This window comes from Sander vitreus, chromosome 5 (assembly GCF_031162955.1).
Source record: "Sander vitreus isolate 19-12246 chromosome 5, sanVit1, whole genome shotgun sequence".
NCBI lineage: Eukaryota > Metazoa > Chordata > Actinopteri > Perciformes > Percidae > Sander > Sander vitreus.
Genome location: NC_135859.1, coordinates 11,112,528 through 11,139,226, shown reverse-complemented (window position 1 = coordinate 11,139,226; position 26,699 = coordinate 11,112,528). Strand labels below are relative to the sequence as shown.

The following is a 26,699-nucleotide window of genomic DNA, read 5'->3' as shown; positions in this document are numbered from 1 at the left end:
TTCCTGTAAGGGAAGCCCAGTCAGCTGTCACAATCTGTGAAAGGCGAGAAGAGGGATCACAGGCGAAGAGAAACACAACCAGAGCTAAAAATGTCTAGTTTTTCCAACAAGTTTAGTGCTTACACGATGACTCAACTCAACGAAATTCTGGAGGACGACGAAAAACTTACAAAAATGGTACAGGAGATGGATGAGGTATGTTAAGCTATTCGCTTTTGTAGTCCAACGTTAGCTTCTTGCTCCTTTTTCTCGGTCACTGTTGTTTCCTCAGCCCTTTGTTGTGCTTTACCAACATACTCTCGGTACAGTCACGGAAATGGTTGCTTCGAATCACGTGTGGGATTTTATCATGTGTTGTCAACCGAACTTCAATGTTCTGAAACCTAAAATAGGGTACAAATCGTTAACCTTGGGACGGAGCAAGGGCTAGCATTGTCTCAAGTTTTAACTCGAGGATTGCCAGTTTGCGACATTGTAGCTGTACTTACCCAGACAACAGAAGCGCGTCTACACTTATGTATGAACAAGAGTACTTTTTAATAACCATATTATTGCTGAGTCATTTTCAGAAAATATTTATATTTAAGCAATGGCCTAGCTTCGACACTTTTTTTCAGACTTGTCGTCATGCCAAACTCCAAACAAATCTGCCCATTTATGACTGACGGCACATGTATACCGATACGGAGGAAAACGATACTTAACACCCTTATCTAAAATATGAATTATTAACCAGCTCTTTGAACACCAAGAGCCCTAGGTAATACTTACAACATTATAACAACAAAGATGTCATTCTTATCAGTAGCTGTAATGTTGAATAAAGCTATATGCTATATGTTTATACATTCTGAATAGGTCTAAAGTGATACTACACGAAGAAGGTATGTGAGGCCGTTTGCAAAGTAACATTCATAGACTTTCAAAGTTGCCTTCTCCATAGACCATTGGCTTTTTTTTTTTCTACGTGGCCTTGGTCCAGTAGCACAAGGACTCAGCAATTCCCAATTAACGTGTACCTGCATTGCACTCTATCACCTTGTCATGACAAGCAGCTGATAAGGTCCGTTTTTCCATACAGGAAGCGATTTCAAGCCACAGTCTTAGACCATATCAAGAGAACATACCAACATATTTGACACATTTTTATACAGCATTTGTGCTTCTGATAATTTCCCACACTGCTGCTGCTTCCAAAATGGTCAATTCCAGCATGCGCCTTAATTTACCCTGCTGAATCAGTCCCACCTTATCCGTGTGTTGGAAGAATTTTCCCACCGTGTTCTTCTTGCCCATAAAGTGCAAACTCTTCAGGAAACTCTTTCTTAAACTACAGCTTGGACCCAATCCGTAATTGGAAACATTAAACACACATTGTCAGGACACAGGCAGTTTTCTTGCCTGTTGTCATGGTGCTGTGTCTTCACTCTGGCAGTTTCATTTGAGCTAATTTTGTGTAAGAGTGAGGACTAAAATGTGATAAAAGCCCCTCTTCTCAGACATGAGAAAAAGCTACTATATATATATAGGGCTGGATATGGAATTCAATACTTTTTAGACACCGACCGAATTGCCTCTAAAGTATCGAAAAATGCCTCATCACTCAATGCCCATTTTTAATACCTGAGGAGTAAATTTCATCGGCGTCAGTGAGCCAATAAGCATGCAGCGTGCTTCTACCAAGATCTAGTAATGTTTGTGATTGGCTGTGTAACGTTACATGTCGTAGAGGCAGGCAGGGAAAACTCTACGTTACTCGGGGTCACGTAGTAGGAGCTGAAAAATAAATAAAAAGATTTGTGCTGTAATGTTGTAAAGTATAGTTTAGGAACCGGTATCAAAGTCACGGTATTGGTATCGATACTGGTATCAAATATTTTTGAACGACACCCAGCCCTAACTACAGCAAAAGCAAGAAGAATACAGTTGGGTATTATTAGGTGTTTGGGTGGATGTTGTGCTGTCTGTGAGCTGGCCTTTTTTTTTTTTTTGTTGTTGTCAGTTTTGTTTCAGATCCACACCCTGTCCGATTGTCTCCATAGTTTCATTTTCCACTTCCCAGTAGCTTACAGAGAGGGAGGGACTTGTTTACTGCAATGAGTTGTCAACTTAAACCAGTCATGAGATTATTCGAGAGATGGTATGGAGTGAAACAGACAAGTAAATGCATGCCTGAGCCAAAGGTGGAACTGTCTAGGGAATTCTTTCTTTGTTAAATACTGTATGGGAACAGAGGCAGATGGTGTCATAAGACATTGAGTGCAACCTGAGATTGCTGAGATCTTTGGACTATACAGCTTTAGTATATACAGTGCTGCTCATAAGTATTCATACCCATGCTAAAGTTGACTAAAAAGAGGAATAAAAAAAATCATCTTTTGGAAATTGATCTTAATGCCTTAATTAAAAAAAATGAGGAAAAATCCAACCTTTTAAGGACACCAATTTTTTTTGTGAATGAATAATGTATTGTAAATAAATAAATGTTCTTCCTTAAAATACAGGGGCCATAATTATACATACCCCTATGTTAAATTCCCAAAGAGGCAGGCAGATTTGAATTTTTAAAGGCCAGTTATTTGGACATGGATCCAGGATGCTATGCATCCTGATAAAGTTCCCTTGGCCTTTGGAATTAAAATAGCCCCCCCACATCATCACATACCCTTCACCATACCTAGAGATTGGCAGGGTTTTATTTCAGTTAACGTAATAGCTGGTTTGATTTGCATTGAGAGATGATTTTATGGAAAGTACCCCATGCCAATCTCTAGGTATGGTGAAGGGGATGTGATGATGTGGGGGGGGGCTATTTTAATTCCAAAGGCCAAGGGAACTTTATCAGGATGCATAGTATCCTGGATCCATGAAATAACTGGCCTTTAAAAATAAAAATCTGCCTGCCTCTATGGGAATTTAACATAGGGGTATGTATAATTATGGCCCCTGTATTTTAAGGAAGAACATTTATTTATTTACAATACATTATTCATTCACAAAAAAAATTGGTGTCCTTAAAAGGTTGGATTTTTCCTCATTTTTTTAATTAAGGCATTAAGATCAATTTCCAAAAGATGATTTTTTTTATTCCTCTTTTTAGTCAACTTTAGCATGGGTATGAATACTTATGAGCAGCACTGTGTGTGTGTGTGTGTGTATATGTAGGTGTGTGTGTGTGTGTGTGTGTATATGTATATGTGATATATATATATATATATATATATATATATATATATATATATATATATATATATATACAAATATATGTGTGTGTGTATATATATATCTTTGTCTTTTACAAAATGAGAAGCTTATTACATGCTACGCATGCTTTGCTGTAGGCCAGTGGTTCCCAACCTTTTTTCCTTGGCACCCCCTACTCATGTCTAAGAAAAGGTGTGTGTGTGTGTGTGTGTGTATATATATATATATATATATATATATATACACACACACACACACACACCAGAGTCGCAGCCAAAGACTATTCGAAAGGCCGCTGTTGGCCAGCAGCAGCAGCCATCTTCTTTGTTTTGAAGTAGCAGGGAATTCACGCAGAACCGTCGCAACTCTGCCGTCCTTATGTTAAGCCCGCCCACCGACTCTATACACAATGTGATTGGCCTGACCAGAATTTGGTTTTTCCAGCTTGCAAGCCAACTGAGAGTTGCTAGACTGACTGAAATTACATTCGCTGCCGCTAGGGTGCGTCTAGATTTCCAGGCCATCGTTCAGCATGAACAAGCATACAAAAAAACAACTAATAGACTAAAGAGTTCTTACCAAGACCAGAATGACGAAGAGGGGTGCAGCCCTACAGTAGTAGTAGTAGAGAACGATATATCAACTGATAGTTCTAGGGGCTTCATAGGGCTTCAACATTAGAGGTCTTATTTTTTGTGAGTGGCATATATTACATCGCATATTGTGGGCTATTTCACTATCTCTTCAAAATATAGGTCTGTGGTCCATGAAGCATTCCCCCAGCAAACAATTATGTTTTTGGTTTGACAGCACAAGCCTGCAGTTATAAATGCTATTTAAAGGCCTGCCTCCTCAGCGGATATGATTGTGCAAAGTGCAGTGGTAAATAGACCTATTTAGCTGGTTTCCTTCATAAAATGTTGTTTTCCGTCAGCCCAACACCCAAATAAGGCCTGGCTCAGTCCGTTTTAGAAACCGTTACACAATTAAGACCTACGCTACAGTGTATTTTTAGAGTTTTCCTACATAATCTCGCCCAATCCTGGTAATATTTGCACATTGTTGGTTGGAGGTGTTAAATGAGTCGTTAACTTCTGTCCCCCACTGTTCACACTGTAGCATGTTGTTTGGCCAACTTTTCTTCCTGCCTTCAGTGAAAATTTGTATTAAGGGCACACTCATCGATGTTTACATGAAGTTCTGGTTATCTCAGATTTGGAATTGAAACTGAGGCTGACATGAAAGTTATTTTCCAAATTGGCTACTTGTAATCATGCTCTGAAAGATATGACATGAACACGGCAAAACTAAAAACGTTGATGATGGCTCCTCTCCATTCAGGTGTCCGAGTAAACTGTGATAGTGGCTGTACACACAAAAGGAATCACTATTTAAAGGGTAACTACCGTTTTTTTTCAACGTGACACTTAGAATATTAATCTGAGCCTGTCAGTGGCAAAACGAGCACTTTTGTGAAGGTAAATACAAGCTGGACAATTGCCCTATTAACTTACACTGTAGCTTGTTTCGCCACTGCCGACTGCTGCCAATGTTGCTCAATAGTGGACCAATGTCAAAGATTGTTGTTCCCATCAGTCACTTAGACACAAACACATAGGAAAATAGGGTCCAGGTTGAAAAAAATGGTAGTTACCCTTTAAGGCACTACATTCATAATCAAACATTTATTATGAGTGTGTCTGAATTGCCCCTTAAAAAAAAAAAAAGAAAAAAAATCCCCAATCTGCATTACAGTGATGCAGTAGTGACGCAAAACGATGAACACTGCACAGCATCAAGGGGGTAAGCGAGCATCCGAAAAGCGTACCTCCTATGGGGAGGTTCATAGGCTAACCAGCCATCACCTTCTGCTAGCATTCCATTGACTGCCATTCATTTTGGCGCCACTTTGACAGCGAATAACTTTACATCTGAAGCGTTTAAAGACTCTATTTGTCCATTGTTTATTTCTAAAGAAAGCCGACAATGCATAAAAGGCTCCATTACCTTGTATCTCACGTTATGGCCCTGTATCAGCCGTTTTTATAAAAAAAGAAATTACCGTATAATCAGGAGAAGCTCGCAGGCAATTTGGGGGACGTGGAGGCATACAGTCAAAATGACAAAATGATTAATCAGAATACTTACCAAAAGTTGCTCCTACGCTCATGGACAGCTCCTACTCACGCCCCCTCCGTCTCTCCGAGATTGAATGATTCAGACTTCGCTACTAGAACTTTCAGACAGATTGCTCACGTCACATCTACGTCATCAAGCTCAGTTTGAGGCTGCGCAGAGCTTCTATTTTTGCCGGATGCTGGAGAGCTCCGCAGCCATTCAGCACACGGCAGATTGTGCGGGACAGGAAGTCGAGCACAGAAACAAAATAAAACATCTGGTTAATTTTCAAAATAAAATACACCGTGCTCACGGCGGATCATATTTCCCTGCAGGTCAGCACAGAGTTGTTGCCCCTCTACTCCTCTGGATGGAAACAAACTGTTGTTGGTTCTGTGGTTCTGTTTATAGAAACTACATCCTGTTATATCGCGCGATCATACGTGAATTTGCGAGCTCCCGTGGGTCCTTGTGACTTCAGCTGTCAGTCATGGCCGCAGCCGTTCCGCAACAAATCCGGACCTGGCGGGTATTGAAGGACGGCGGAGCACGGAGCCGACACCCAGTGGAGCCGTTCCGCAGTTGGTGGAACTTGTGTGTCAGCCATCACCGGAAAAGTGCTTCTAATTGACTTCACTGGTCTCTGTGGAAATCTATGGCGTCGCTTTGTCCATTAACTGTCTATGCACATCATTCACAATAGCAGGGTCCAGGTACTGGCGCTCCTGAATGGAATGCAGCCATGATTCATATTATTAGATATACTTAAGTGCTTAATACTGCATACACTATATGTTACAGTTTGTATTGTTTCAATTTAACAAGCTGCTGTCAGTAATGGCCCTGCAGGTGATTTAAAGCCTATATAGTTTTTTTTTTACCAACCACGACAGTGACCTCTGTTTCATGATGATCATTTGTTGTGTGTGTGTGTGTGTGTGTGTGTGTGTGTGAGACACATCATGGTAAAATGTTGTCCAGGAGAACTACCACAAAGGCGTTTTGAGTGCTTTGCCACGTGTTTGTGTTGTTTCTGTGGACAGACAGACATTTAAAATTTCAACTTGCTAGGGAATGTTTAAAATAAGACATCGCTGTCGGGAATTTACTGGTGAAATAAGTTATTGTTATCACATTTTTAATAAATCATTTAATTATTATTTTTATATATATATATATATATATATATATATATATATATATATATATATATATATATATATATATATATATATATATATTATATATATATATATATATATATATATATACATATATATATATATTTTAAAATGAATAAATATCTTTCAGTTCAGGCACTGTTTTAAATGTATCTTTTTAGCACCGGGAAATATTATTATTATTATTATTATTATATTATTATTATTATATATATATATATATATTTTAAAATGAATAAATATCTTTCAGTTCAGGCACTGTTTTAAATGTATCTTTTTAGCACCGGGAAATAGTTGTTTTTTCCCTTTATTTCCTTCTCGGGGGGGGTGTGTCACCTTTTTCAGCCCTTGTATGTAAATATGTGATGAGGCAGGCACTACAATAACCTTTTCTTTCTTGTTATTTCTTTAGATGTTTCTTTGCAAATAATCAATGTTAATAGTGGAGAATGACTTCTCTCACCCTGTTAAAGCAACACTATGTAACTTTTAGCTGCAGCTAGCTGCAGTTGAGACAACCTGTAGTGGGACCGAAGTGGGAAAAGTTACATAGTGTTGCTTTAAATTTGAATCCAGTATGAGAGTCTCTAAGGCTGCATTCAGGCCATAGACTGTAAAAAACAGGGTTCAGACAGGGACACTGAACAATTTTCTGCAGGGAGTTGTGTCGTGGGGGGGGATGTCAATGAAAATGCCCATATGTGTGACGTCCTATTGTGTTCTTTAACCCCTCCCCCCCCCCCAATGTAGCACAAGTAGACTTTATATTTCACAACTACTGTTTTCCGTCAGATCGTTAATAGGTCTTGACGTTTCCAACTGCACTTGAGGGCAGCTTCATTTCACGTAGAAAGAGAGAAAGAAAAGAGACCAGCGAGACGGATGGACTGTGCTTTGTTGTTTGGCAAACATTCAGCTGTTACACAAACTCCTGGGCAGTTCAGTACTTGTGTTTCATGCTTTAAAACTTCCTTGTGGCAGCGATAGAGGCAGTGATGTTTCCTGTTTAGTGTACGGGACTCTCGCACCGCCTCAAAACCGAAAGGTGTGATTGCTGGGTACATGATTGTCCACCACAGCATGACGTGGGGTTGCGCTTCTCCAAAAGTGGAGTCGGTCTCAACTTTAGTGCGTGTCCCCCCTGCGGCAAACCCCGCCGCAGCCAAAACGCACTACCCCCATTCAAAATGAATGGCGAGACCTGCGTGTTTGCCGCACCGTCTGACGGCCGACACAGGCTGTGTGAATGCCCACTTAAGACTCGGCCTGTCATTGAATTAAAGAGAATGAACGGGTAATGTTTTATGTTTTTTGTGTGTGTGTTTTGTAGATGCAGGAAGTTCAGCAGAGCAAAGAGGAGACACTGGTCAACAACCGAACCCTGGCAGAGCAAAACCTCATCCTGCAGCCCAGACTGGAGCACAACAAAGAGGAGCTCACCAAGCGCTACAGCTGTCTCCAGGAGAGATTTGAGTCCTATCAGCTTCGCAAATCCACCCTAGGTACAGCAGCAGTACAGCTGTTACAAGAAAGCGAAACATTTCTAATCATCCTCTGTGTCTTGTAGGGCTGTCAAAACTGGCCAAAAATGACATGCAAATATTCAGTCTAAAAAAAAAACCACATAGGTTTGAATATATTAAAAAATCTGAACATTTTCCTGTTTTTTTTTGTTTTTGTTTTTTTTGTCGGGGGTAAAGTCTTAAATTTTCCTTTTTAGAGGACTTAAAAAAGAGGACTGTTTCCCCAAAAGTTGAGTCTGTCTCAACTTTTCGCCGCAGGCCCGCTGCGTTTCTTTGAGTGCCCCCCCCCCGTCGCAGCCTAAACGCACCACCCCCATTCAAAATTAATAGAAAGACCTGCGTGTTTGCCGGACGGCCGAAGCAGACAGTTTGAATGCAGCCTTAAGGCCGTTTTATAGTCATGCGTAGAATCGAAAGGTCTGTTTGTTTTTACAATTCGGCTATATATTTGAATTTAGAATATTCATTGACCACTCTTGTCTATGAAGTCATTAAAAACAGAGCACCTGGCACAATATACACAGGGCACATTACAAACTATTTTACTTTTAATTAGGGCCTCTTAAGATTTTTAGTATTATAATTTATTGTGATATTGGTAAATTGTTTTACCAAAACTCATATCCTTAAGCCCAGATATTAATATACTTACTATATACATATGATTTTAAGGAGGAAAAAAAGAAACGATGCCATTACACATGCACGTGTATTTAAATTTGGAGTAAAATCAAATATGTTTTAGTAAGGAATAGTTTAGCTTCTCTAATATTGTACTTTCAATCAAGACCATTTCTGAATAGCAATTTAGATTGTGCCCTGCTTCCAAATTCTGTGTCATCAGAAAACGGAACAGTCGGGGAAACTCAAATACAATTATTATTTACATTATTTGATAGTGACAGCTGAGATACAAACTGGAAACACGAGAGAGACGATATGAAACGAGGATTATGGGCTGTAATGCAACTGGGGACATTATATGCTATGCGTCTTGACAACTTTCAGCTCTGCATCAAAACATCCAATATGAAAATCCTGATAATATGGAGAGCTTTGGTGATTGCGGTTATCTGCTTACAGCTTGACAGTGAACCTTTCCACACGGTCAGTCATCATCATAGGAAGATGAGATGTTATGCAGTGTTTTTTTAACTCGGGTTGAGCAAGTTTTCAGATCAGATTTACGTCTCCACTGCAAGAGGCTTATGGCTATAATAACCCTTACTGACGCACCTTCACGCTACTTCCTAGTGTGCGAAGAAAAGGGAATGACAATACTTGTGACCTTGTTGACGCAGCGGTTGCCAAGCGACCCTCTCAAAATAGCATGCCAACCATTCACTACTCTGCTACGCTGATAAAAGTTTGACTCTGCCTTCTTCCCTGAAAGGCATGCAGCCTGGTGCTGTCATGTATACAATACACACTACAGTTGTCACAGACTTTGCTTCAAGGCCAAAGTTGAATTTTGCAGTCTGTGGTTTTGTCTGTTGTCAGCAAGTGATGGCTTTTGTCGTATGCACTGGCCGTCCTAGTTTTGGGTTTGCTGTAGAGCAGCTGGGGAAGGACAGACTCTCGGGGCTGAGATAAATGTAGCTGTTTGACCCAGATGAAAGATCCAACATACATTAGCTTGCTCTGTTGTCGTTTTCATACAGTTACACCACCGGCATCACCCTCCCTGACCTTTTTTTCCAGGAAATGTGTGTCCTCTGCATTACCCTTCACTGTCCATTGGGCTCTGGAGGCCAAAATGGCAGGGCAAACCCATCACCACCCCCATCCACTGCCTCTGAGAACGGCTGCCCACACTGGACCATTGTGCTGCCAAGCTGGTGTAAAACAGCCACGGTAGGGGGGGGGAGAGAGCGAGAGAGAGGGAGCGAGAGAGAGGGAGAGATTCACAGCAGAGATCAATGTGGATTCATTTACTAAATGGCTGTCTCATGATCTCCAGGCCCAGGCTGTGTGTTGTGTTGCTTGACAGGCTCTCCGCTCAGCCAGAGAATTACAGCTTTGTGTCGAGGAGTGCTGCTGATATGCCTGAGAGAACACTTGAAGGCAGCTTATTTCACACACAGACAGACAGAGAGAGAGAGAAAAAAAGCTGTGTTAAGAATGAAGCCTCTGTCTTTGAATGTGTTTCTATTGAATTTAATCTCTGCCAGTAAAATGTGGCAAACCATCATTAGGTTTCAGCATCTACAATATATAGATACAAAATATTACCAGTAAATTTGCCAATTTGACAGAAATCTTGGTCTGGCTAATCGTTGGCGGAATCCCTCCAAACCATTTTCTTGGCTCATTATTTTTTTTCATAGCCAATCATTGCAGAAAATATACAACAAGTTGCATAAGTTCTTATGCACAGGTCAGCTTGCTGACACATTTATCAAGAAAAGTGACTAAGCTGCTCCTTATGCAGCGTTAACCATTAGTGTCTTGCCACTCATTGTTAGGGTTAGGGTCCGTTCTCTCTGATGCACAGGCAGTCGTAAGTATTTGCCGTCAATGGTCTTATTACGGAGGCTGAAAAGCGTATCATTACAGGGCCAACTGTAGCCAGTTTGGCAAGCTTGTTAACAAGCGGTTCAGCATTCAAGCATGCAGCTAGTGATTTTAAACCTTGTTTAACTGTCCAAGTGTTGATGCATTTGAGTATTGACTAGTCAAACTGGTTGAAGTTTAGTTATATTTTTACTTTCTAGCCTTTTATTAGACAGAGGTTATACTCACCATCGATACAGGACATCTAGAACAGGACTCCTTTCGTGTAGTTGTCACTCCACCTCTACCAGGCAGAGTGATAATTTTACCAGGGACTTATTACCGGATCTTTTGATCCACAAATGTGAATGAGTTGCCTGGCCTTTCATTTCCAATTTTCCCTATAAATGAATAAGCCTGTTGCTTTTATTGCTTATTTCAAAAGTCATACACCAACATTATAAAGTTGTATGATTTTATTTTTTTTTACTTCGGCGCTACAGCATGAATGTTCTTTATTGGTGTGCTCAATAGCATATACCAGACTTAACAAAGTGTAGAGCAGAGCGTAGCTTGGCCAGGCCTTTTGTCAATACTTTCTTTGGCCTTTCACACCCTAACTCATTTACTCTGTTTAACCCATAATAACCATGGAACATGTTAGAAATACTCAAGTGACAGAGTAGTTGGGGGTTGGACAGACGGCAACAGAGAGCTGTACTTTCACTAACCCAAAGTATATATGATATAATAAGGGCTAGATCCGAATATTTGAATATTTGTTCGATGGGTAGGTATTTGATTTTCAATTTTGGCATTCGAATATTTTTTTTTTTTTTTTTTTAAATGTGCACGCAGGCTGAAATTTACTGTGGTGTTTTGTAGCTGCTGGTTAATCTATGCAGCGGTATGTCGTCCATCTCAGCTAAGAACGGCGAAATGTTGAGTTACAAGCAAGCAGTCTGCTGTTTGTTAAAGTCTGTATGGTTGTTGTATTGCTTTCTCCGCTGCTTTTCACCTGAGAATCTGCACACCTGAGAAGAAGGAAATCAGTATGGCATTGGCTTTTAGTGGAACGTCTACTTTTTAGCCATGCTAGCAGCATGGCATTAAGGGTCAAAATGTTGGTCTGTCAGTCTACTAAATGGATCGGCACAACATTCTGACATTCATGTTCCCCAGAGGATGAACCCTTATGATTTTGGTGATCCCCTGCCTTTTCCAATAGCTCCACCATTAGATCGACAATAGTGGTTTTGAGGGAAATCTTTCAACGACTCTTTGAAATAATAATAAAATTAGTGCTGCACATTATTATCGTCATTACAATATTAACTGGTGTAATACACATATCGTGAAAGGCTGCGACATATCGACAAAGAGATTTTTATCAGTAAAAAAAACTGCATTTTAAATCATCCTTTTTTTTTAGTGCTGCTTTTTATTATCAATTCAATGTTAAATTTTTCCTCGCATCTTGCAGCCCTAAATAAAATGAAATTGTGTCCCTCCTCAGAATAAATGAGTTATGTAATAACTTTGGTGATCCCCTGACTCTTCATGTAATGTCATCATCAGGTCAGCGTTTAAATGTGTCCATGATGACCAAATACCTGCATAAACAATGACATTCCTGCTGCCTCAGCTGTACTTTGTAAATAAGGGCAACCGTTGGTATGCTTACTTGTTAAACTAGTATGATGAACAGGGAACACATAACTGCTAAACGTCAACCTGTTAGCATTGTCATCGTGGGCATGTTAGCATGCTGACATTAGTATTTAGCTCAGGCACCGCTGTATGAAAGTACAGCCTCACAGAGTTAAACGTGTTTGCGACATCAATTATGGAAGTTTGAGTGCAGAAGGTTTTGTAAACGTCTGGCTTACCTACATCACCTTCAATGTCCAGTGCATAAATTAAATGGTCTGGATCTTTGTTCACTTGGTTGCCATGCATAGAAGGAATTCTACAGTACTGTAGAATAGCTATCAGGTTGGACTTTGGCATGGGCCGGTTACCGGTTTCAAAACCATTACAATTTTCTGTCATACCGTTCCTAAGGTATGAGCTGTTTTTTATGAGTCTTCAAGGACAGAAAGTGCAGTTTAGAAATCCCTCTCCCTGCCAGTGTGCAGTGTGTTTAAAAAATAAATAAATAAAATACATTGTGTTCAATGGAGAAAAAAGTTGTTTTTTACCCAGACATTTCTAAAATATAAACCTTTATAGCTGTAATTGCAATACTGTGAAACCGTGATATTTTTTCTGAAGGTTATCATACCGTCAGAATCTTATACCGGCCCATGCTTAGTTGGACTGGAGTCTCTCCTGTAATTGGAGATCCACTATGTGTCAAAGCTTGGTGGAATGAAGGTGAGTTGACAATGCTATTGTGGAGATCAGTAACTATTGATGTGCCATTGGTCTTATCGCCAGAGTGCAACTGTGTGTGATTACAATCCCAGGTATTGGTGTTGACTTTCAGTCCTGCTTAGGAACACAAACAAAACAGGCTCCCTCCTTAGAGACACCCAGCCAGTTTCAGTTGACTCTGTGGGGCTTTGCAAGTTCACAGCAAACACAGAGGCGTTCTGGCTGTTTGGATGTGTCAATCACACGACCAAGACTGGCGGATTTCATATATCCTGCCTCAGCTTTGAGTGACAGGCTCATTCAAATCTCGTATAACTAACATGTTCATTTCAGGGAATGTTTTGGGGGTTTTGTTTGGCGAATGAGCTCCTAGTTTATTTTAGGTGTTGCTTCGAGCGCTGTGTAAACGGTACACCAGTTTCTTGTGACTCAAATGTGTTGGAAAGATTGTGTAAAGGAGGTGATGAATTGTAGTTTTGTAATATTGCAAATGTGGTTGTAGCTCTGGTTCACAGACAAAAGGGCTTTTGTCACAAAAGCTTGCAAAACACAGTAAAATAACTAGTTGTTAACCAATATGGGTTTTTTTAATGGCCGATATTTAGAGAGCACGTTGGCCAATTGCGGGTATATAATGCCAATGTCATGATGTTGTTTTGGTTTGCAAATACAACAAATTAATAATAACAAATTAAAGCTGCAAGCAGAGATGAACGGGCCCTCGCATCTCCCTGCACATCGGGGCAGTGCAGGTCTCTGGGCGATCTGAGTGGTCACAGAGTGTGTGGCACTGGAAATAACGTATTGCAAATTTTGTAGCCAAGTATGGCGTCAAATTTATGCAACGTGATATCATGACTTTGCGTAAACATACACGCCACTTTCCTAAAGCCAGGTGGCGTGTTATCTGTACGCATTTTGAGCTATCCGCGTGTATGTCTACGCTGTATACAGCGGACGGCAGTCTGCAACGTCACAGCGTAAACATACACACCACTTTCTAAAGCCATGCGGCGTGTTATCGCGAGGCCACATGTTATTGCGAGGCTGCGGGTTGGGTTTAGGAAAAGAAGAACGGAGTTGGGTTCAGGAAACGTGACACGCCACACTGGTTGGGTTTAGGAAAAGAAGAACTGGTTGGGATTAGGAAAAGAAGAACGGGGTTGGGATTAGGAAAAGAAGAACGGGGTTGGGATTAGGAAAAGATCAAACATGGAAAGAAAACATCACATGCGGTACACGAAGGAAATGTCACACAGTCTGAATTTGTCATATTGTGAGCGTGCTGAAACATGCTCACAAGAGAACTATATTATTTCACAAGCACAGATTAACTGCCACTCGCGTGATAAAAATCCTTGTGCACCAATTCAACAACAGTGTCAATGTCAATCTATTTTTTGTCTGCGAGTGAGAAACAAAATGTAGGGAGAGGCAAAGAATGGTACCTACGTGTATCGAATTAAGCAGCAAGTGTGCAGGCGGTTTTCGCCCCCAATATTGTCAACAGTCCGTTTGCACGACTAGAAGTAAAAGCAAAAATACTAAAACATGTTTCAAAAAAAGAAAAGACAAATGTGGCAGGAGGGCTTCTGGTATCATTTTAACCACCTGTGCTCATGGAAGGGAATACAATTCACAGGGAGGAGGAAGAGTTATGACCATATCCAGGCACTCGATGTTGGGTACAAAAAATAAAAGGCCTTTTAATTCATTTGGCAAGACATTTAAAAGTACACCAACGCATGTCGGCTTGAGCCTTCCTCAGGGTGTAGTGATAACATTAGGTTCATTGTGTTGACGCATTATTACAATTTAATTTCCATCAGAAACCACAGCATTCAGTGAGCATTAAGAGTAATGTGGGTCTTGCGGTTTTGATGAAAATGTGATTAAGAGCAGTTTAACATCCGTCCAATGTGTGTTTAGCGTTGCTCAGTTTCGGGTCCATCAGAATAACATTTCTGCTGTCTCTCTGTCTTGTTTTTTAACAGACCACAAGTCAGGAAACACCTCCCTGGACCTTTTGCTGGCCCTGCTGCAGGCGGAGGGAGCCAAAATAGAAGAGGAGACAGAGGTAAGCATTATACCGCTCTTTCCACGGATGACGTCATGTATGTACCTGCCTTTACAGTTGTTGATGTCCTACCTACAGAGGCTTCATTGTTCAAATGTAAGACTCTTGTTGGAGAGCATGTGGGCAGCAGAATGACTGACTACCTAAGATGTGAAAATTGCAAAATCTATCTGTCCTCTCTTGTGCTTTTGATCTGTCAATCAAATCATGAAGGTACTTCTCCCGTGTTTTAGATAATGCTAGATTTATACCATAAGAGAAATACTACAAGGGCACTACCTGGGTTTGTTGTTCAACCTCCTGAATTCTGACATCACCCACAAGGACATTGGGCCTCATTCACCAAACGTTCTTAAGAACAAATGTGTTCTTAAACCCCACTTTCACGAAGATTCTGGCATTCACCAATGTTTTCTTATTTGGGATTTGTTCTTAGGTAAGAACAGAATCTACGCACACTCAAGAGCACTCTTACGCATAATTTAGAGCTGACGTGTTTGCGCCAAACAAGTAGCAGTGGTTTGGGCATCTGGTAAGGATGCCCCCTGGGCGCCTCCCTAGGGAGGTGTTCCAGGCACGTCCAGCTGGGAGGAGGCCTCGGGGAAGACCCAGGACTAGGTGTAGGGATTATATCTCCAACCAGGCCTGGGAACGCCTCGGGATCCCCCAGTCGGAGGTGGTTAATGTGGCTCGGGAAAGGGAAGTTTGGGGTCCCCTGCTGGAGCTGCTGCCCCCGCGACCCCTGCCATCCAATAATAAGTGATTGATCACGCTATTTATACGCCAAGAGTATCTTCTATGTTTTGAAGTAATTTTTTTTTTTGCCTCAGATTTTAGATCAAACCATTTTTTTTTTTTTTTTTGGAATACTTTATTTTCATTTTCCAGTTTACAAGAACAAACACAAACAAATAACCCCCCATCCCCCCTCCCCAAAAGGATGCTCCAATATTTGAAAGTAGGCAAACAATGTTTCGAGGTCAGTCACATTCCAACAACACATTATCCACATAATCTAGATAGGGCTGCCAAATTTTAATAAAGGTGTTGTATCCTTTTCTAAGATTGTTTTTCTAAAGGCACACAGTTATTCAATTCAATTTCAATTACATTTTATTTATAGTGTCAAATCATAACAGGAATTATCTCAGGACACTTTACAGATAGACAGATAGACCACACTCTATAATTTACAAGGACCCAACAATTCCAGTGATTCCCCCAAGAGCATGCATGAATGCGTAAGTGCGACAGTGGCAAGGAAAAACTCCCTTTTAGGAAGAAACCTCAGACAGACCCAGGCTCTTGGTAGGCGGTGTCTGACGGTGCCGGTTGGGGGTATGATGAACAATGGCAATAATAGTCACAATAAAGATATTGTAATAGTTATAATAGTTCATGGTGTCATAGAGCACAGCAGGGCGTGGCAGGGCGTTGGCCGGACATAGCAAGTCGAAGCCGGGCATTGCAGAGTGTAGCAGGGTGTAATAGGGCACAGCAGGGCGTAGGGCAGGACCACGGCGACAGCTGCCACCATGATGTAGGTGCCATCATGATCCAAGATGATGATGCTGGGTGGAAAAAGAACATAAGGACTCCGGGGAATAAGCTCCCCGGAGCTATGTTAGTAACAAGCATTTCTGTGACACGAATACACACAGATGGAAAGAGAGAGGAGAGAGAAGCTCAGTGTGTCCAAGGAGGTACCCCAGTAGTCTACAACTATAACCGCATAACTAAGAGCTGCAGAGAAGGGGAGATAGGGAGGCTGTGTTCCGTGATTGTGGCTATACACCTTTCCCCGCCGGTCTAGGCTAACGCTGCGACTCATTACTCCCTAAGTATATGTAAGCTTTCTATGGGGAGAAGCAGAGATAGGGTGGGGGTGCGCCGTGACTGTGGCTACACACCCACCCCCGCCGGTCTTGGCGAACGCTGCAACTCCTCATACCCTAAATATAGTAAGTTTTCTATGAAGAGAAGCCGAGATAGGGAGGCGGTGCGTCATGACTGTGGCTACACACCCACCCCCGCCGGTCTTGGCGAACGCTGCAACTCCTCATACCCTAAATATAGTAAGCTTTCTATGAAGAGAAGCCGAGATAGGGAGGCGGTGCGTCATGACTGTGGCTACACACCCACCCCCGCCGGTCTTGGCGAACACTGCAACTCCTCACTCCCTAACTATAAGCTTTATTGAAGAGGAGAGTTTTAAGTTTACTCTTAAAGGTGGTGACGGTGTCTGCCTCCCGAAACCAGACTAGGAGCTGTTTCCACAGGAGAGGAGCCTGATAACTAAATGCTTTGGCTCCCATTCTACTTTTAGAGACTCTAGGAACCACAAGTAAGTCTGCATTCAGTGCTCTACTGGGACAATAAGGTACTATGAGCTCTTCAAGATATGATGGTGCTTGACCATTTAGAGCTTTGTAGGTCAGGAGAAGGATTTTAAATTCAATCCTGGATTTTACAGGAAGCCAATGCAGAGAAGCTAATACAGGAGAAATATGATCTCTTTTCTTAGTTCTTGTCAGAACACGCGCTGCAGCATTCTGGATCAGCTGGAGAGTCCTAAGAGTTTTATTTGAGCATCCTGATAATAGGGAATTACAATTCAATTATTCATTTCTAAATACCATTTAGTCATGGATAGAGGGGAATCAGACTACCATGTGACGGCCATACATTTTCTGGCCACTGCCAGGGCTATTTCCAAAAAATTTATTTGAAATTTGTTAAGTAGTTTATCAATTTTCATAAAGTTCCCCAGCAAGCAAAATTCTGGGTCAACAGGTAATGAAATCTGATTAATCTTAGACACAACGTCACAAAAGTCAATCCAGAAATTTCTCACCTTCACACACAACCAAGTACAGTGTAGGAAAGAGCCCACATCTGCAGCACATCGGAAACATGTATCGGATAGATCAGGCTTAGACTTGTGAATCTTCTCTGGGGTCAAATACAGCTGATGAAGGAAATTATAGTGGACAAGCCTGTACCATGCATTAATTGTGGCAGATAAACTGTCTTGACACAACTCTGACCAACGTTGGTCTTCAATCGTGATATTTAAGTCTGATTCCCACCTCTCCTTAGACCTATACAGAGCCGGTTTAGGACATTCAGATATTAACAAAGAATATACTTTAGAAATAAACTTATATGGTCCACTATCATGTATCAATTTTTCCATTTCCGTGAGTTTGGGTAAAGCCATGGTATTGTTCAAAGTGCTTCTCAGGAATGACCGCAGTTGGAGGTAACGAAAGAAAGTATTGTTAGACAAATTGTGTTTTCTTCTTAATTGTTCAAAAGTCATGAAAAATCTGTTCTCATAACAGTCCTCCAATTTACGAATCCCATTATGATACCATGCTTCCAGGATCTTATTGTTTATCTTGTTTTGTTTTAAAGGTGATTTTGGTGACAGCCCTACCTCCTTGCCAATGGTTTTATGTACATCATACCAAAGTTTAATGAGATGTAATAAAATTGGGTTATCAGTCTTTTTGGACAAAATTCGGCAGTTGTATTAGAAATTGTCTTTCAAAGAAGAAAATGCAATATGAGCCCAGGATGGAGTTGTGTCATTCTCAAACAGAGACAAGAGAAATCGCATTTGGACTGCAAAGTAATATTTTTTTTAAATTGGGTAGCTGAAGTCCCCCTGATTTATAGTCCCACGTCAATTTCTCCAAAGATATTCTTGGTACCTTGTTATTCCAGATGAACTGTCTTACATTTTTATTAAGAGTTTTAAAAAAGGTTTGGGGTAATGGAATAGGCAATGATTGAAAGAGGTACTGCAGCCTCGGCAAAATGTTCATTTTAATGCAATTAATCCTCCCGATCAAAGGGATGGGGAGGCTAATCCATCTGTGTAGATCTTCAATTTTTTTTAAGTAGTGGACTGTAATTTCATTTATAAAGATTTTTTTTAAGTCATTGTCCACTACCATACCAGGATATTTTATTCCAGTTGGGGCCCATTTGAACGCAGATGCACTTTGATCATTTCACTTTTATCATAGTTTACCTTATATCCTGAGACCGTACCATAGGTGCCCAATAAATCCTGTAGTCGAGTAAGAGAATGAGAAGGGTCTGTTAGATATAAGAGAACATCGTCAGCTAATAAATTAATTTCATGGGTTGTCTGACCAACCTTAAAGCCTTTTATATCAGGGTCCCTTCTGATAGCCATTGAGCTATTAGGGACAGTGGACATCCCACTGGCGTCTACTGGATCTATTTAGAGAAAACGGTGATGAGATTTGCCCATTAGTAGTAATCCTTGCTTTGGGTTTGTGATATAGCGTTCTCACCCAGTTAATAAATACTTGCCCAAAACCAAATTTAGTTAATACCTTAAATAAATAGGGCCATTCCAGCCTATCGAAGGCCTTCTCGGCGTCTAACGCTACAGCCACAGTGTGATCAGATCTTGATTTTGCTAAATGGATTATATTAAAGAATTTACTTAAGTTATTGGCAGATAGGTGTTTTTGAATAAAGCCACTCTGGTCTGGGTTGATTATTTTTGGTAGTATCAGACTAAGCCTATTTGCTAGCACCTTAGAGATCAATTTATAATCTGAGTTCAAAAATGAGATGGGCCTATAAGAGGCACATTTTAGTGGGTCTTACCCTTTTTAAATATAACTGATTATAGTAGTCGAAAAGGATTCAGGAAGCGTATGTGTCTTAAACGAAAGGCTTATTACATCTATAATCAGTGGGATAAGTAAATCCTTAAATTCTTTATAAAACCCATCCTCTCCTGGGGATTTATTAGACTGCAGTGAATTTAGGGCCTTTGTAATTTCTGCCTGAGTGAAAGGAAGGTCAAGATTTTTTTGGTCCTCTTCACTAATTGTTTGCAATTAACTTTTAGACAGAAAGTTGTCAATATGGGTCAAATCGCTGGGCAATTCTGATTTGTACAAATGTTAATACAAGTGTTTTAAATGTATCATTTATTTCTGTTGGGTTATATGAGATAGAGCCTGCTTCAGTTTGAATGGCATTGATACTCCTAGTGCTTTCCTCTGCCTTCAGTTGCCAGGACAAGATTTTATGTGCCTTCTCTCCCAATTCATAATACCTCTGTTTAGTTCTTCAAATAGCTCTTTCAATTTTGTAGGTATTTAACATATTGTATTGAAGTTTTTTCTGGACTAAAGATTAATATGTGTCTGAAGAACTATTTTTTTGATAATCTTTTTCCAAGAGCAACATTTCTTTTTCCAATTTATCAGTATCCTCTGTGTATTGCTTTTTCAGACCTTTTGTATAGGACTCTATATATATATATATATATATATATATATATATATATATATATATATATATATATATATATATATATATATATATATATACTATCTGATCCCTTTATGAATGCGCAGAAATCAGCTCTCTGGAGGAGAGTGGGATTAAGGCGCCACCTATAGGGTGTTTTGGGTTTATCTGGGAATAAAATGGACTAAGTCAACGGTGAGTGATCAGATAAAGTTCAAGATAAATATTCAGCATCTAATGCTCTATGAAATAGGTGGGTGGACAACAAGAATAAATCAATTCTAGTGTGGGATTTATGAGGGCATGAGTAAAAGGAATAATCCCGAGTCTGAGGGTGCATCTGCCTCCAAATGTCTATTAAATTGAGATCTCTCATATACGTTTGAGTGGTCTTGGCTGCTTTTGATTTGGAGATAGTCTTAGTCGATTTGTCCAGAGTAGGATCTAAACAGAAATTGAAATCACCTCCTATAAGTATGTTTTGCTGCCCCCTGCAATTTTTAGAAATATATCTTGCATGAACAACTCATCATAATTAGGTGCATATAAATTTAGGAGTGACCATTGTTCTGAGAATATTCTACAGTTAATAAAGACCTAACGTCCTGAGGGATCAATGACAGTATCAAGTATTTCCAGAGGTGTATTTTTATTTATCAAAATGGCCACTCCTCTGACACTACCTGCCCTACCCATTCTCTCTTTAATTTTTTATGTTCCTGCAAAGTGAGGTGAGTTTCTTGTAGGAAAGCGATATCTACTTGTAACTTTTTAAGATAGGTCAAAACTTTTTCTTTTAATCGGCCCATTCAACCCATTAACATTAAAACTGACAAATTTAAATATGCTGTCCATAAAGATTCTGTTTTTGTTCACAAACTTCCCCTGACCTCTCATAATATTACAGTAAATAAAGTACTTGGAAGATAGTGTGTAACATATAAGTGGAGCACCCAACCAAAAAGGAAAACAAAAAGGAAAAATACCCCGAAAACAGTATATAGAACCCCACAGTGCCAGCCCCAAAACGTGGCACAACTCCCTTCATCTGGAAAGGTCTTGTATTCGTGAATAACAAATCTAACTGCTGACGCTACTAAATATAATGTCTCATTCTTCGGTAAGTTCTTGCAGCAGTAACTCCACTTCAGCATTACGAAAATGGTTTTTCTTCCTTTTGGAGACGAGGTCTCGACCGTTTTTGCCACGTCTTTTGGACATTTCTCTAAGTGTGCACATGACACGGCCCTGCCATCTCATGCCCTTTTATGGGAATGAACGGGGCGTTTACCTATTCTAATTAGGAGCAACGGGCCCGACAGAGTTCGGCCCGAGCCCGACAAGTACATTTTGATTGACAGCTTTTTAAAAGCCCGAACCCGTCTATCAGGGCCGTCTATCAGCAGTGATTAGTGTTTCGCTTCACACCGCGAGCGGGCACACGCACCACTCGGCAGAAAAGGGAGAGAAAGAAAAAAGAGACTGCGCCGCATGCACACAGCTCCTTTGTCTTTCGTAAAAAAATTAGTCATTTATAATAAAAAAAAATTAACATAATTTATTCATGACTAACGGAGGCTATAGGCCACTTTGAGTTTGAAGTTGGAACAAAGAAATTAAGTACTCCAGAGACCAGCCTCCATTTCACCTCCTCAGGATCCATTTTCACGCTAATCGAAACGCATCACCTGACCGCTCATTTACCATGCAACCTGAAGCACAAGCCCGAGCCCGTGTAAAATAATAGAAATTAAGACCGAACCCGTCGGGTCCCGGCAAAGATCTTCAGCTCTAACCAGGGGCCTATGCATACATGACATCATCTGATTTATCAGTTTCTTCTTGTGCTTGAGAATGCGTGTACATTTTGAAACACTCCTGATTATGCTTCCCAACAAACCCCTGGAGGTGTAATCATGGTGTAAAAAAACAATTCCTAAAATGCAGAAACACAAAAAAAACTCTGACAGCCATGTAAGCATAAAAACTATTATTCCTTAACATGTATTTCTGTTTTTATTTGGAAAACAATGCAGTAATACTTTCAGAGTGAAATTATGCCAATAATTTCGTTTTTTCGTCTAGTTTCTCTAAAGGCAGGCATATTTTCAGTTATGCTGCAACTGTTAAAACAGTCAAATAGCAAATTTGGAACCAAACTCGTAATCTATAAATTGCATTCAAGTGGTACTGTACCCAATGTCTATTTCGTGTACTGCAATTCTTTGACCATCACATAACGTGAAATAGTGATGTGTCGAACGAGTCGACTCCGTAAAACGAGTGAGAGACGATTTCTTTTCTTTTTATTAAAGCTATAGTGCGTAGTTTCTGTCGCCCCCATGAGGAATTCTAAGTAATGACAACACCACTGTTGCATCCACATGACACAGCCTTCCGTAATCGCGGATTAAAAAAAACATGATGGTGAGGTATGAGGTAAAAAACATGAGGTAATTATCTTCACTCAAGTTTCTGCGTGCAGTCGTCGGTCGACAATTTCTAAACACAGCCATACTGAGAAATACAGAGACAGTTGTGTGAAGCTGATTGTCTTAACTAGCTTTGTAGCAACTCATTTGGCAATGGCTTGAATGTAACGGACGTTCATTTATATAAAAAAAGGTTACGCACTTTAGCTTTAAATAAATGAATACAAGACCGAACAATAGGATGATCCTATAACGTAGGCTATTTGTTAAACTAGTGCAGTGCCCATTCAAAACATGCCCGTTCTGAAGGGTCGGTTGCTTGGCCTGTGGTATTGCTGCTTTCTTCGAGAACCGTTTGTCTCATCAACTTCACACTGCGCCTCCTTGGGTCCTGAGCATTACACCTGCCATGACAGAGTTGCGTCACATACCGGAGTCGCGGCTACTCAAAAACATTAAGAACAGACTTTACTATTAGGCAAGGTAGGCAACTGCCTGGGGGCCCGAGGCAACAGGGCCCCAAACAGCTATAGATTATTTATGATGTTTAGATATGAAAAATATTGAATATGTTACTATTCTAATTATTTGTACCCCGAAATAACTTACAGAAGGCCACCAAAGCACTTAAAACATATGCCCCTTCCTTGTCACTCTGAACGTCCCGCCGTTAACACTGGTCAGCTGGCTCTAAACGGTGTTGAATGAGAGTCCAAAGGGACTTCTCTATTCTCTCTCTAAAACTGTCACACATCTTTTACTTCTGTCAACAGAATATGGCTGATTCATTCCTGGATGGTGACATGACCCTGGATTCCTTCATCGATGCCTACCAGAGCAACAGAAAGCTGGCCCACTTGAGAAGGGTGAAGATCGAGAAGCTGCAGGAGATGGTGCTGAATGGTCAGCGGCTCCCCCAGGTGTCGGTCCCTACCTCCCGATCTCAGGATGTGTCGGCAGCAGCCAGACCCTCATCCTCCTCCCTCCTCAACGATGTCGGCAGCAGCTCTTCCCCTGTCGCCCAGCCGAGGAGGAAACCCCCACTTCCTCCATCCCAGCCGGCCCCAATTCTAAATCCATCTCCAACCGCTGTCCCCCAGCCTTCTGTTTTCTACTCAGCATCGCCATACCCGCCGATTCCTCCCAGAACAGGCCAACCATTCCCCAACGTCTCCTCTGGCTACCCCACCCACCTACTATCTCAGTACCCCCCAGCTTTGCCTCAAAGGCCCCCACCCCGAATGGCCCCGCAGCCTGGCTTCATCATGCAGTAAATAGATGTAGTTGCCACTCAGAGGACACAGTGCGTGTCGTGGACTTTTCACTCCTGGAACTCCTCTTGAGAACAATTTTTCTATGACGTCCGGCTTCTTCGAATATGAGCAATGACAACGCAAGAAGGTGGACCTGCACAGGCTGGGGTGGTCACGTTCGGCTGAAGCAGATCTCCAATAATGTCTGTGGATTTGTGCTCATCTCTCACTCCCATAACACTCCCAACAACAGCAACAACAAAAAACGTGACGAGATCAGCCTCGAATCTCGCTAACCTGAGTCCCTTCAGTGGAAAGGTCCAGTGCAGGCTGCTGTAGTCAGTCAGTGTCAGTCTATGGGTCACTGGGCTGGGACTTGTCATTTATCAGCACCTTCTGTCTCCTGGCAGTGCTGTCAGCTCTGCATGCCCATTAGTTCCCCTCTCTTACCTCCCTTCAAACATGCTCCTCAAGCTTTTATGGAACACTAAAGTCATTCAAAACAGGGTTTGATTAGTCATTTCCATCTGCAGCATACTAATTTACTGGTAATGTATATGCAAGCAAAGAGAGACCCTAATTACTGTGCAGTAATCCCAGAATATATTCAGGCATCTATGCCTCAATCTATGCTGTGATATTTTGTTTGTTTTTTAAATGTAAAAATTCACAAGGTACATAGAAATATTTGAGTGTCAGCATCTTTTTTATGTTATAGTACTAATGGAGTTATGTTAATGATAGCCAGGATAGAGTGATTAACATGTGTAAAGGAGGGCTTTGGTTGGTGTATCTCTTCTTCAACATGTGGATGTGTCTCGAGAGTCCAGACCTGCCTGGTCCAAGATGGCTGACTGTTGTACTTGGTACATCTCAGAGCAAAAGTCAAAAAGGGAGTTGAAGGAGAGGACCAGTGGCTGAACTATTGTAACAAATGACTAGGCCTGTTGAGCCTTGCCTGAAATGAAGGATCTTTTGTATAGCCATACAGTACACTTCTGGTGTGTGTTTTTTTTGTGGGTTCCTGTTGTAATGCAACACTCCTTTTTATAATGTCCTTTGTCTTAAACTCAATTGGGATTGGAGATGATGCCAACAGTTCTTCTGGATCTCATATGGTCCTGTTCAGTTTTCCGTCACACTGAGCACCAAAGATTTCCCACATCACTCTGTGTTCAAACAACAGTCTTTTTTTGTATGTAAGTGAAACATTTAGTGAGATAATCTACTATTGTTCCCAACATATCTGTTTGTGATGTTGAGCTCAAACACTCTGTAAACATGCAAGCGAGATTTCTTCAAAAGGAACTTGCGAGGTCAACCTGGCTTTGGGAGGAAAGGTTTTTCCGTTGTGATAGAAATTCACTTTTATTCCTCCCAAGTGCTGTAGCTGTGCACTGTTGAAGAGCCATGAGTGCCTACACTTGAAGTGACGTTGATCACGTCCTGCTGACTACTCCATGTTTCTCTATGCTCCTCCCCAACCCAAGAACAAACTGGCCAAGTATTTGGTCTTCTTCCCCTCCTGCTACTGATTTCAGGTTCCACCAGATGGTAGAAAAGAGCAGTGTCTGACTGTTGACTGTCAGACTTTGCTTTCTCACTAGAAGCAGAAGGCCAGAATCGAGCGATACTGAACATGTGCCAGAGAGACAAGGGACGCCCTCAGGCTATGCGCCTAGTGGTGCTTGTGCTTCTCTTCCATTCTTCCTCTATTTGTATTGAGGTTTGCCTGGGGTGAATTCAGAGATTTGTGCATGTGTCGTTGCTGGTTTTTTTTTTTTTTTTTTGGTTGGTGAAAAAACAGGGCTCCAAAATGTTTTGTGTCATATCTTGGTGATAATACTTCACCTCAAGGCAAAGAAGTGGACCACAGAATCGACCAAGCATACTTGTCAGCAGGCAAAACTACAGAAATAGCTGAAGCTAAAACATCAAAGTCACCATGAGCCAGCATTTCTAACAACTAACAATAGATGATTCTTTTGTGCATGGCCTTTGCTCTTTGTGTCCAGTCTGAAGATTCCTCTTTAATATATATATATATTTTTTTGGGTTGTGTTTAGCTGTTGAGCTGCTTTTTACGTTTGAACTGATCCTCTGTCCATGGTTTTATATGTGGTTGGTGATATTTTCAGTGTAATGTTGTAGATGATTACTTATAATGAATGTTTAAGTGGAATTTAATGCTATTTTCAAGTTCAATAAATCTCATTTTTTTGTATCTGCTTTTATCCAGTTGCTTTATTAGGCTGTATAATAACCATCGCTAATAAATGGTAAATTGATAGTTAATTAAACTTGAGTTAATAGTTATTTTACTGTTAACTAACAACAAAATGATCATTGTTTACTAATTATTACTTATGCAATAATTTGTTATTTTAACAGTTTTATTGTTGCTCACATAACATTTTATATATTATATTAAGTATAATTTGTTAATGATTAAGAACTTGTTTATAAACCGTCAAACATTATTTGGATGGCTATTATAAAGTTGCATCTGATTAATATAATACTATCTATACTGGTATAGGTAGATAGGTAGGTAGGTAGATAGATATTGTCCCATTAGGGAGATTTGTTTTCACAGTCTGTTTCATGCACACGGCAATATACACAGACAAATACATCAACAGATAACAGTTTATAGACACATAGAATGCAGTCCTATGGCAGAAGCGACAAAACTTCTGCCAAAGCGAGTGCTTCTACACCTCAGAGTCCTGTATCTG

At 40.7% G+C, this 26,699-nt stretch overlaps 1 protein-coding gene across 1 annotated transcript; it reads left to right on the top strand.

The window, feature by feature from the left end:
- Window positions 1-26,185, top strand: vps37ba (VPS37B subunit of ESCRT-I a). Its single transcript, XM_078250369.1, has 4 exons — window positions 1-195; window positions 7,834-8,005; window positions 14,890-14,972; window positions 23,482-26,185. Exons 1-4 carry the CDS (start codon window positions 91-93, stop codon window positions 23,980-23,982), a joined length of 861 nt encoding a protein of 286 aa, XP_078106495.1. The 5' UTR covers window positions 1-90; the 3' UTR covers window positions 23,983-26,185.
- Window positions 26,186-26,699: the final 514 nt, after the last annotated feature.

What these genes read in the sequence shown, in the direction of transcription:
- vps37ba (XM_078250369.1), top strand. Translation starts at nt 91, where the DNA reads ATGTCTAGTTTTTCCAACAAGTTTAGTGCTTACACGATGACTCAACTC. An exon ending in GCTTCGCAAATCCACCCTAG is followed by an intron (nt 8,006 to 14,889) that starts GTACAGCAGCAG and finishes GTTTTTTAACAG; the next exon opens with ACCACAAGTCAGGAAACACC. An exon ending in AAATAGAAGAGGAGACAGAG is followed by an intron (nt 14,973 to 23,481) that starts GTAAGCATTATA and finishes TTCTGTCAACAG; the next exon opens with AATATGGCTGATTCATTCCT.